We start from the raw sequence: 13,165 nt of genomic DNA on the forward strand, positions 1-13,165 counted from the left end.
GCAGTGAATGTAATAAAACCTCTTACTGAAAAAGTTTTTATGTTTGCTCCAAAAGATTATGACACCTTCAAGCACTTCTTAAAAGTAGGCAATGCGCAATAAAAATTCGGAATACAATAACAGTTTAAGGAAGAATATTACATTGTGAAATGCAAAGTTGTATTCGTGTCTGTGCAAATTGTTTTGCACAGTCGCCAACTGCTCTACAGGGAAACACTTTACAAGTACATTAGAGGACATTATAGACAAATGGCAGGGGATCTTTTTACCCATAAAGTGGATCACCGTACCAGAGGCCACCCCTTTAGACTAGAAGAAAAGAACTTTCATTTGAAGCAACGTAGAGGGTTCTTCACAGTCAGGACAGTGAGGTTGTGGAATGCACTGCCGGGTGATGTTGTGATGGCTAATTCTGTTAATGACTTTAAGAATGGCTTGGATGATTTTTTGGACAGACATAATATCAAAGGTTGTTATAGGTATGGGTATATAGAATTTAATTAAAAGTAGGGAGGGGTGTGTGTATGGATGCTGGGTTTTCATTTGGAGGGGTTGAACTTGATGGACTTTTTCTTTTTTCAACCCAATTTAACTATGTAACAAAGCTGCTTGAGTTCTGCATGGCTGGAAAGTAAGGTGGCCCCCCCCCCTGCTGTTCATAAGTATGATTGTTTCCCTGCAGAGCAGTTAGGGACCATCTGACAATTCCTATCCACAGCAGTAAATGAAGGGAGAATTTCGCTGCATACAGTCAGGTTTCTTATAAAAATGGTACCGTATATCGAGTATAAGCCGACCTCGGCTTATACTCGGGTCAGCGGGCAGTAGCTGAGATTGCAGTCACTTTTAATCATTCCTATACCAACAGTTCACTTGGGGAGAGACTGCAATATCCCACAATGCCCTCTGTTGGTTATATGAAAGAATAACAGTGCGCCCTCTGTTGGTTATATGAAAGAATAACAGTGACTGCAATATCACACAGCGCCATCTGTTGGTTATATGAAAGAATAACAGTGACTGCAATATCAAACAGCACCCTCTGTTGGTTATATGAAAGAATAACAGTGCGCCCTCTGTTGGTTATGTGATAGAATAACAGTGACTGCAAAATCACACAGTGCCATCTGTTGGTTATATGAAAGAATAACAGTGACTGCAATATCACACAGCGCCATCTGTTGGTTATATGAAAGAATAACAGTGACTGCAATATCAAACAGCACCCTCTGTTGGTTATATGAAAGAATAACAGTGCGCCCTCTGTTGGTTATATGAAAGATTAACAGTGACTGCAATATGACACAGCGCCCTCTGTTGGTTATATGAAAGAATAACAGTGACTGCAATATCGCACATCGCCCTCTGTTGGTTATATGAAGGATTTACAGTGATGGCAATATTACACAGCGCCCTCTCTTGGTTATATGAAAGATTAACAGTGATGGCAATATCACACAGCACCCTCTGCACATGGTAGTGGGACAGTGGGACAATGCACACAGTAATCCGTTTGGCAATTCTCTGTCACCATCAACTTTGCAAAGAAGTCCGGTTGATCGCTGGGGGGGGACGCTTTGGCAGAATGTGCGCTGCTGGGAGACAGGGCTGTAGTTGTGTCTAGGCTTATACTAGAGTCAATAAGTTTTCCCAGTTTTCGTAGGTAAAATTAGGTACCTCGGCTTATACTCGAGTATATACGGTACACATTTTTTAATTAAAGTATATTGGAGATAGGTTTCTTTTTCATTACAGAAAGTAAAAATTAAATTTTATTTTTTAGCCTTTACATGCCCTTTTAGGGTAACTCTGACTCCAGTTGTATTTTCCATTTGAACTGTGAGATATGTGAAACTTTCTGTAGAAATCCTTATTGCTTCTGGGTCCCCCCTCACCTTTTTGAAGAGGCGCATGACATCGTCACTGATGTGCGAGAGCCTGACAATCACATTATTCAGGAAGATATCATTCAGAGTGGCGTGGTCCTTACTCTCCCGCCGGGTCTGAGTCAGAACCAAATACCAGCAGTTCACAGGGGAGAGAAGATGCTGTTCCTTCCTGTGAAAAGATAAATCCCCTCCACTTAATAAAATCTCTTGATTTTGAGGGAATAATACAGATTGCTGAATTCTACTGAATGCTCTAATGGTCATATACAGTGGATAAAAGAATAACACTTCTAACAGGAGGTTTAATTATAAGGACCCTATAGAAGTTTTCCAATATAGACCACAGAAAATGAGTCAACCCTATGGTTCATCTGGCAATATGAAGCCTTGGCAGAAAAGTAATAGCTGCACCGGGATCAAAAATTGCTGTTAATGACCCCGAGCAACAGTGCTTATAAGCAGCAAGAATCCATCATATTTATTGGAAAGCACAAGGAGTAAAAGGAAAAGCGGATATAAAGGCAGTGTGTGAGAGATGAAGATATGAAAGAGCACTAGAAGCAACACTTTATAAGGAAATAAAAACCTGTGGGGTAAATGTTGCATTTTTGACCAGAGCTTATTGTTCTGCTTCAATAAGTAACTGATCTGAATAAGACTCATGCAAAAGGTTTTTTTTTTTAATTCATCTAATTCAAATCAAACCAAATTTGACACTCCAGATAATGAATCAAAAAATCTTTGGGATGCACAGAACACACTATTTTGGGATTCAGCCACACCCCAAATCATTTGTGATCATTCGTGATTCAGCCAAATACCGAACCGAATCCAAATCTTAATTCAATATGCAAATTAGGGCTGACAAAGGTGAAAAAGTGTTAGAAATGTTTTTACTTCTTCGTTTGTGTGACCAAAAGTCATGTGATTCGGATTTGGTTCCGCCAGGCACTTGGATTTGGCTGAACCCGAATCTTGGATTCGGAGCTTCCTTATTAGAAATTGATGTGAATTGATTGACCACATAATTATCTTTAAATTTGGAATTTCTGGCGACTAAAGTTTTGTTAGTTAATTAATTAATTTAATACGTTTATATATGAATACGCAAATCCTGACTTTTTATGGTGTTTGACAGCAGTGTTATATGGGCTGTGCCCGCTAGCGATAATGGCATATAGGTTGCTATGGGTTGATTTTTACACCTTGTTTTTGAGTAGTCCAAATTCCTCTAGATTTGCCATTTCCAGGCTACGATCACATGATGAGCACTGGTACACAAAGTGCAATTGGGGTGGTTTTGGGCACTTTGGAACTTCATTTTTGACCTACTTAAAAAGTGCTCCACGTTCCATAATCTACAGGAACACTGTAGATGTAAGGGCCAATACCAAAGTCAGGGGAAACTCATATGTGATGTCCTTAATATTCTTGGAACTATAGTATATCAAGGTGACTGTTACAGCACTGTATGTATTGCATATGTGACTTTGGCCACATAGGGGTATCTGAACCAAAGAAGTTTGAAAACCACCAATCTATAGAAACCAGTGCAGGAATCCAGAATTATCTCTTCCACTTACTTGAAATGATGTTGCTCGCGAGCACTGCGCAACTTGGAAGAGAATCTCTCCGCCAATTTGTCCAGGCTCCGTGAGTATTCCAACTCAATCTCTGCCTTCCTGCGGAAGAATTCCTGTAGATCCTGGAGGAGAGCCAGGCGGGACTCAGACTGCTGCTCCAGGCACTTCAACTGCTCCACCAGCTGGCTGCGGATCTCTGCATGGGAACAGAATAAAGGTCACCCTATAGCACTACAGCACCTCAAAAACACCATTAATGGCCTTCGTAAAGCAGAAAAGAAATCAAATGTTATAACATGATGCAGAGCTTGGCTTGTAATCCGTGCACTGATTGAATACAAAGGAGTTGATAGCTACAGAACTACAGTATCACCTTGGTAAATAATACAGTTGAAGGTTTTTTCTCTGTGCGCATTGCTAGTGGATCATATTATTCCAGAATCAATGCCTCCTTGTGAGTGCCGGATTACACATTCATTTATGTTGTGCCAACAATGCCTACGGCACTTCACAGCTGGTAATACTATACAGGGGAACAGCACAATAAATAAAGGAGATTTGATACCCTTATCTTGTTGTTTCTAAAAGATTCAATGAAACCCAAAACAATATGTAACCAGGCCTCTGGGCTTTAAATTTATAGAAAAATACACAGATCCACCCAGAAAAGAATAAATTGTATTTATGACATGTCGGGATCAACGTATCATACAACACGAGCAGATCTGCCCAGCCAACATATAATGTGCAAGGACAAAATTGAGATGCCACTAGGGGGCCAACAATAACTCCTAAATATCTACAGAGTTCAATGAATCAAAGCAGAGAGAAGGTCTGTAACTTAACAATATCCCAATCAATTCGCAAAATTGGCTCTTGGCCGGATGGCAATGAATAACATCTGGAGGAAATCCAGGCACCACCATCCCTGCTGTCAAACATGGTGCTGTCATTAGAATAATATGGGTCTGCTTTTCATCAGCCGGGACTGGGAATCTTGTCAGGACAGGGAGGGAAATGGGAGGGGCAGAGTAATGGGAAATCTGGTTTACATGGCTAAATATCTACAGCTGAAATACAAGGTGCCTTTCAGGAGCACATTCTAAGAGAGGCATTAAAGTAGGTTACAGGGATGCCATCACTGCAAAAATGTTTAACCCTTTAGGTTAGTGGGCTTTATTCATTGTAAGGTCACATGGAGTCATTAACTCATGGCAGAAAACAGAATCAGCCCTACTAGTCAACACTAGGGTAGATATTTTGGAGCCCATTCCTTCGGGTAGGACTTTGGGTGGCACTCACACTTTTTGCACTGTGCACTTTGGGTGCAAAAAAAGCATACCCTTGGGCTTTCAAAAAAAAATCAGATAATATCAACCAATGTAAAGCGACCTAACCTACAGTATGCTAGACAATCTCCAAAGGTAAAACAATGCCAAATACTAATTTCCATCAACGGAAGAAACTTCATTTAACTTTAATATAGATCTTATACAAATGCTTATAGATTTGTAACTGAAAGTGTTCTTTACAGTCCACTATAGTGATCAGCGAATATTCGGCAGGCGCGAATTCGCATCGAATTTCAGCGCTTCCCCGTCGGCAAATAAATTCGATGGTGTAAATTCACCCGGTGGCGTTGGAAAAGTCGCTCGCATCAAAAGCATTGCACGTCAACAGTATTCGGATGCCTGTTGACTTCAACGCCAGCGGCAAAATTGACATGAGCATCAAAATTAGCGCGGATGTCAAAATTTCGCGAATCTTTCGCCGTTTTTCAAATTTCGTGGGAAATTCGCCCATCACTAGTCCACTCCCATCGAGTAAACTAGTATCAGACTGAACCCATCAGAGAACCTGACATCCAGAGCCCACTTGTACAATTAGACCAGAAAACAGCCTCAAATGGAGAGTTATATAAACTTATGGTGGCGATAAGAAAGGGCTGATGGGAATTGTCCCAGACTGGGTCAAAATAGGGCCTGGAGATCCTCTGGTCAGGCCAGTCCTTGTGCCTTGAGTCCATGCATTGAAATACTGTATATGCTCGTTTTGTGGATCTTTTTCCGATATGCTCACCTTGAGACTGGTGATATTGGGCCAATGGGCAAATGATCGGATCACACTAGGGAAATGCCCATCTGATGTGCCCCATATACGATATACGGACAGGTAAACTGAAGGTGCAGAATTAGCATCTTAAATCTGTCCCTGTATGGCCATCTTAACACATGGCAGTGCATGTAGTAGACAAGGCTAAATATTCTCCCTCTGATTATCCCATAAGCCAAGAAAGCTCGTTTTTGTCTGTCTTCCCAACTCTGCTTGTTCCATTACTGATGCTCTTATTCTGCCCATGCCCAGTCTACCATTAGAACATACCGCTCCCATATGTCAATACCCTATACCGTATATCCTTCAACAGGCGAGTCTGCAAACATCTGAAATGCCTTTTTAGAAGCAAACGAAAGCTTGACAATAGGAATATAATAATACATTATTCTCTCACAATTGCTATAAACATAAATAAAAATAACACAAAGTGCAAGTCATAATAAGGTAATGAGTCTTTACCAAAAGTGTTTTTCTTTAAAAGCCTATTTATGAGTGGTTACAGAAAAGAAAAATCAGACTGCTTCAAGCGATGCATGTTAACATGTTTCTTGCACCTGAACAAAAGCATTACAGTTCGTGGAATTTCTGGCAGCTGATTCCTGGCCTGGGCGGAGAGCAAATAAATTAGTTATGGGCAACCTGCAGCTCTCCAGATGTTTCTAACTTCCAACACCTCCCTTCAGCCACAAGAAGCAAGCTCAGTCCTCTGATATTTTATCCTATATGAGGTTAAACAGTTATAAATTGCTCCAGTTCCCTACAAATAATGTCTCAGTAAGCCGCAGTTACGCTCTAGTCCATATGTTAGGCTTAAAGAACATTTAAGGGTGGGTGCATTTTACAAACTCCATTAAAGAAACATTTTCTAAGGCTAAAGGCAGCAATATTACCCTCCTCCTTTTTTACTTGTGGGGGGGATGCAGGCCACCAATATTTTTTTTTAACTTGTAGGGGGCCCTGATCACAAATGGCTTTTAATAACTTGTGGGGGTATTTTGACTGTTTTAGCCATGATGTTCCTATGGCCTTTTTACTGTGGGGTGGGAAGATCTTGGGGGGCCTGGGGCCAGGCTAGAGTGGGTATGGACCAGGGAGCTCAGAAAATATTGTCATATGGGGCCCCATGATTTCTGATGGTGGCCCTGGTTCTCGGATATGTGTTTGTATATTGTAGAGCTACTTTACATGCATATGTAATAAGGAAATTATGCATCATGGCATCACAGACCATTGACATCACCTCTGGGCCAAAGATCAGATCACAATGGGGGTCTAGAGATATGACAGCATCAACATGCCAATGTTCTCCTCACCCAGTAGATATCTGGCTTATTTTTTGGGAAGCCATATAGACAAGTGAGAACTTGCCAAGGAAAAGCCTTCAAATGACCCCAAAGCCCAATCATCCCATACCAATCTGTCTAAGTTCCGCTTTGATACATTGAACCTGATAGTTGTCAAAGACCATAAAATACGGGTCTTCTGATTTACCGGCCAACCAATGGCTCTCCATATGTGGACATACAGATATACGAATAGAGACAAGTGTTCTTTTAGAGTGAACACAAAACAACAATACCAAGAACTGGATCTCTAATGACTGAACTTCTAATAATCGTATAATTTCGGAGGGGTGAAGAGCAGGCAAACTTCAGGAAAGGAAATGTTTCCATCCATGACCATCCTATGAAAGGAATGAAGATATATGATATTGTATACACTGCATGGAATGGTTTCCCGTGCCTGCTTCCTGCACTGCCCTGTTTTACTTAATTGCATTCTCTTGGCTACACAGTGCACTTCAGCACTGATCTCCCAACACAGTCTATAGGGACTGCCTATTGTACTGCCAGCTATCTACCTAAAGTGTCAACATCTTTGTCAATACAATAAGGTTCTAGCAGACTTTGCTGAGAGGCCTTTCCAGGCTTTTAGATGCTATAACTTGTCTAGAGAAGACAAATCTGTTTGGGTGAAATCAGCTCAAAGTCAGCAATCTCTGTCTGGAACTTTCCTGCTCTGGTACGATTTATGGATTTCTCTGCAGGATTGTTTTTTTTTAGACTACATGTTTATGGACGGAATTTACTTTATAAATTATTGTATGATTAAACAAATGGTTACATTATTGAAACCAACCCAGTTGATTCATACTGTTTGGCTGCCACCATATTATTCTTTACTCAATGACCAATCTTTTTTCAAGATGGCATGAAGCCATGCTACACGGCCTAAATCATGTGGCAGCTACAAGGTTCCAGCTGTTTATTGGTAGGCTTTTACATTATTGTATGTTATAAGGTATATGAACAGAGGTAAAGGCACTAAGTTATAGAGATCCTCTGCTGGTCGTGAACACCTCCTTCCACCAAATACTAATTTGTTGCATGTGGAGCAATAAGATGTTTATATATGCTATTATGGATACATCAGTCCTCAGCATCCAGTTAGGCATTTTCTTTCTAGCATTTCTTTTCTATCATTACTAGACTGATTAAAGATAAATGTTTATTGGTTACAACTGTAAGGATAGTGCAACACAACACCAATTAGTAACTGAACCCTTATATATCCTATGCTGTGTGGTTTTATAGAATATTCAATTAAGCTACATATAAACGTATATTTATCACTTCAGTATATGCATTATATGTGCACACTTATAGTGTATATTGAAAAAATATATATACAAGTTCATCTTCAAGCTTTCCAATACACTTCCACAGCCCCCCTGCAGGGAGTTGTCACTTTAGAAAAGGATTGGCTGACCGTTGACCTTCCTTTTGCCTCTTGTTAAGGGGAGATGTGGAAATTCTTTCGGAAGGTTCCCCACACAGCATGCCACTGTTAATATACAGAAGTTCTATTTAAAGTGACAGCGACAGAAGAATCATGGTTCTTTATAGGCACCCCTTACAATTTCTCATATCAGTCAGCAAGGAAGAAGCAGAATAAATTAATAGGATACTGGGACCCCAATTTAAACAGCCCAAGTCGCTGTCAATCTAACTGGATTTGTCAAGTGACATATTCAGATACTACAGCACCTGCCTCTCCACATTTGGACCCTCCTTTCGCCTTTAAAATCCTGGCTGTGATCAGAACCTTGGACAGCTGCCCTTACAGCTCCTCTGGGGATTCTTGCTTTACCCCACTGAAATCCACCCTGAGCTCATTATAGCAGACATCAGAGCTTAATGAAGAAGTAAACCGAATTGAAAAAAAAAGGTTGATTCTAAATTTATTTTTCTTTAAATAGATAGCAAAATATGAGGCCATTGTTTCTTGTATGCACAGATACGCTGGACGGAGTTAATTTGGCAATTTAAGGGCCAGAATTGTACAACTGCACTATTGTGATCTGTCTTTCAATTAGAAAAGGAGGGCAAAGATCAGACAAATTTTTATTGGTAAATGTAGAGTACAAATTTACATACAGGTAGGAGCTACCACATTGCTTGTCCACGCTGAGGCCATAGATGATCACTAACAACTATGGTATTTGAAGCCTTTTCAGTGCACGCTGATCGAACCACCATTCACTGCCCGTCACCATTTCCATGCACTGGATGCTCTGCCTGGATGACAAGCCCAGCTCAAATGTCAATTAGACAAAGTTTTGGGGTGAACACTTGTTTGCTGCCGAAGATATTTTTGGAACTAAGACCGAATTATACCAATCAGTAACCACCTTGTTGTGATCAAAGGAAGTCCCTGGCTAAAGGATCCTGTATTAGTTTGCTAAGCCGTGCTCTACAGCGTATATAAGGTACTACTTATAAATAGTACATCATTTTCCTTTTACAGGGGACATTCATGAAAGTGCATCTACTTTAAAATCGAATGTACTATATTTCCCACAGGCACAAAGCTCTTCATCCAAGCGGCAGCAGCATCGGAAATATGAAGCAAGCACTTTGGAGCTCCACAAGAGCAGAAATGTTCAATTTTACATTTTTCCATGTTTGTGGCTAAAGCCAGTAGATAATATGACTTTCTAGCACCCTCCGTGATTTACTGCAACCCTCTTCTTCTTGAACCCACAAAAGAATGGATTGGAGAGCATGACTGCAGGCAGGGTGCTGGTAGGATGAAGTTCCTTTCTGGGCCCCCAATGCCCCTTCATAATGTTACTATAGTGATATAGACGGGGTATCCCAGGACAGTTTGGGACCAATGAAGCAGAAATAAAGTGAGTTGGGTGTGCTGAGAGAGGGGCAGGAGAAGGCTAGAATACAGTTTAAATCTATGGGCATTCTAGGGCAGAATATAAAAAAATACATTGCTGTTAAATTTGTAATACTGGCCCAGCCTTGGTTGGTATTTTACCGGCTAGGATGTTGAAATAATCATCTGCTGATGGGTAGCTACAGAATTGTGTTTTACATAGACACTGAGGGTGACTGGCAGGTACCAAAGAGAAACTATTTTTGATGTTACCTGTCCTATAAGTGTTAGGTGAATGTTACTCAGCTTCACAAATCCTCTCTAAACTCTTAACGGCTTCCCATAGAGCAAATTTTCAAGAATAACTTGTCCTGGATATTCATTCCAAAAAATTACTTTTGTTTCGGGTTCAAATTTCTTTAAAGGGGATCTCAACTCAAAAACTGATTATTATTTTTGTTGGCCTAATGAAAGAATATGCCGTGTGCTAAGCAACTTTAAGATATAAATTCATTACAGATCTTCAATGGTTTTTGTAAATGTAAGTGTTGGTCCCTTTCTGTTCTGACTTTGGAGCAGGGGCCAGTTCTGCTGCATTGTTCTAGGAGCCAGCATCAGTACAGCAAAGAATATAAATAACTAAATAGATACAACTTCTGTTGCAATTATATTAACAAATAACTTTAACAGCTGAAAATGTTTACAAAATGAATTCTGGAAAGTTGTTTAGAATTAAATTCTCTATTATTAGGCAATAAAACAGCTTTTAGCTGGAGTTGCCCTTTAAAATAAAACACATGCACACAAAATATTATTTTCAAGCACATGAATGCCTAATCTAGGGCAATGACGGCATCTGCTATGTGGGTTTAGGTCACAGATCAGCCGTTTCAGCACAGGGTTGTTTTTCTATAAATGGAGATACTGAGTGCAGGGGAGTAGCTATAGAGCAAGCAGTCCCTATGATTCTGGGGGGCCCATGGCATATGGGGGGTCTAATAGGCACTGCCTGATTTGCAGTTAGATGTTAAATATACCCCAAACTTTAAAGGTGGTCTAAAATGAAGTTGATATAGGCCCATGTAACTTTTAGTTAGACAATTCACTGTGTGAGGCCACCCTACTCTTCACACAAGGCAACTACAGTTATAGGAACTGTTTCATGCTCGGACCTGGGGTTTTCCGGATAACATATCTTTCCGTAATTTGGATTTTCATAACTAGAAAATCAAGTAAACATTAAATAAATCCAATAGGCTGGTTTTGCTACCAATAAGGATTAATTATATCTTAGTTTGGATCAAGTACAATGTCTTGTTTTATTATTGTAAACAAAAAGGAAAACATATCTTATATTTTTGGATTCGTTGGATAAAATGGAGTCTGTGGTAGACGGCCTTTCTGTAATTCGGAGCTTTCTGGATAATGAGTTTCCGGATAATGGATCCCATACCTGTACTAGTAACCTTCAATACAGAGCCGCAAGCAAGGATTGAGCACCTTTTCCACCCTGCTTTGTATGCAAAGTTTTTGCAACTGCCAACAATAAATTCCACTGCGTCCTCCCTGCCACTTTTGGCTACCCCAATTTGAAATGTTCACTACTCCAGCTGTAATAATCATTTAGGTGTTGGGTTCTTGAGACAGAACTCCAAGATGACACGTTCATGACTTTGCACACTGGCTTCCAAAAAAACCTCCTGGAAACTGGCACACTTTCTGTTTTTTCTTGCAATGTGTCATCATTTCCGTAGGCAAAAAGCTTGGTTATATATAGGAAGGCTAATTGCTACCTTTAATTTTCAAATTGGAAGCCATGTTGGCAAGGTGGCATGCATGAGACCAGATGGGCAGAAAGACAAACGGGTATTCACCAGAATCCGCAGATGAGGACTGCAGATTTTAATATGGTACCAGAGGGGAAATGGATCATCTTAGTGTAGCCTTCTGGGTCACTGCTAGTGAAATATACTTTTTTTGCATCTGTATAGTGTTGCTGCCCTGTTTACCAGAACTCATGTTACTCCTGCTTTTTCGAGATCTGTAATTAGCAGCAGTGTGGCAGCCCCCGGAATGAGAAGTGGTTTGTGTGTGGCAAGAGCATGGCTGAGGAGGAACCGAGTGTCTGATACAGGAGACCACAGACAAGAAAACTACCTCCCTTCATTGTGCCTCCTCTAAAAGCCAGCACTCTAAAAGCAATTTAAACTGGATTGTCTAAAACGATGCTCGACTGAAGAATTAAAATATAATTATAGCTAAAGTGCATTCACTTCTATGTGAACTTTGTAAGGTCCTTCTGTAATGTATTTGCATTATTTCTTGCTTACACTCGGCTGCCCTTATCAGGCCCTCAACGCCCAACCATTAAATAGCAAATATATACATATTAACAATGGGTACCACAAGACAGTCTTTGTTTGCTTTATGCAAATAAGTGGACACAATATAACAAATAAAAGACTGTAAGCTTGGCTTCACTGAGCAGGGTCCCCTGATGTATCTCTCAGGGTTGTTTACTCAGCAACAAAAGCTGTAATAAAACGTTACTGCATTCTGAATCCATAACTGGTCAATATTAAGTCCTTTAGTTATATATATGTCCATGGATGCTGAATATATTATGCACAGACATCCAGAAGGTATGGCAGTTAATTTTACTTTAAAAGCCACTTTCAAAATTAAATAGAGGCAGTGTTGCTGTGTATAACATAGATGATGTAGTAGAACTAGCAGAGCTGTTTTAAAGTAGGGCAGAGAGGGTATCTGCTATGGCTTGCTAGCACCATTGAGGGCTCAAAGTGCAAAGGAGGACATATTATAATGTGTATATATATATATATATATATATATATATATATATATATATATATATATATATATATATATATATATATAAGTGGCAATACATTTTTCAAAGTAAGACACAGCAAACCCCAGGGTAACTTCAAGCAGCTTTTCACCGGTGTTTTATTCACAGCAGGGTTTTTTCCCCCAGTAAAGTTCCAGTGGTACATAACACATGCAACAAATTAAAGATAACTCCTCTGAAACAGAAACCTGTCACAAGATAAGGTTACCAGGTCATAAGAAAAGTCAGGAACACGTAATAAATACTTGATACAGGGATGCACTTATTATTTATTTGCATTATATAATATATATAATATATATTTGCATTTATATTAAATAGCATTCGGTAAAGCATTCTAGCTTGATCTTCTAGACGTGTCCCTGAAATTTCACTTGATCAGGTAACCCAATATTTGGACATATTATTGCATTACAATGTCCTTTTTTACATCAGCTCTCTCAAATTGCTTAGCTAGCCCCTTCTTGCTGGTTCCTACTTCATGGACAGAGACCTCACTCTTAGCAACTCTCCTCTTGGAAAGAAACCTCACTCAGAGC

At 39.9% G+C, this 13,165-nt stretch overlaps 1 protein-coding gene across 3 annotated transcripts in view; it reads right to left on the reverse strand.

Moving 5' to 3' along the window:
- LOC108714634 (SLIT-ROBO Rho GTPase-activating protein 3) overlaps window positions 1–13,165 on the reverse strand; it is a 107,970-nt gene that overhangs the window by 40,271 nt on the left and 54,534 nt on the right. For all 3 annotated transcript variants that reach the window (XR_001935390.2, XM_018259033.2, XM_018259034.2), the window contains exons 2-3: window positions 3,473–3,668; window positions 1,896–2,058 (exon numbers count right to left, since the gene is read on the reverse strand). Coding sequence is in view for 2 of the 3 variants with exons in the window: in XM_018259033.2 (XP_018114522.1) it covers window positions 1,896–2,058; window positions 3,473–3,668 (359 nt within the window). In the remaining variant the exon portion in view is untranslated. The remainder of the gene's footprint in view (window positions 1–1,895; window positions 2,059–3,472; window positions 3,669–13,165) is intronic.

The sequence above is a fragment of the Xenopus laevis genome, chromosome 4L (assembly GCF_017654675.1).
Source record: "Xenopus laevis strain J_2021 chromosome 4L, Xenopus_laevis_v10.1, whole genome shotgun sequence".
In the NCBI taxonomy this organism is placed as follows: domain Eukaryota; kingdom Metazoa; phylum Chordata; class Amphibia; order Anura; family Pipidae; genus Xenopus; species Xenopus laevis.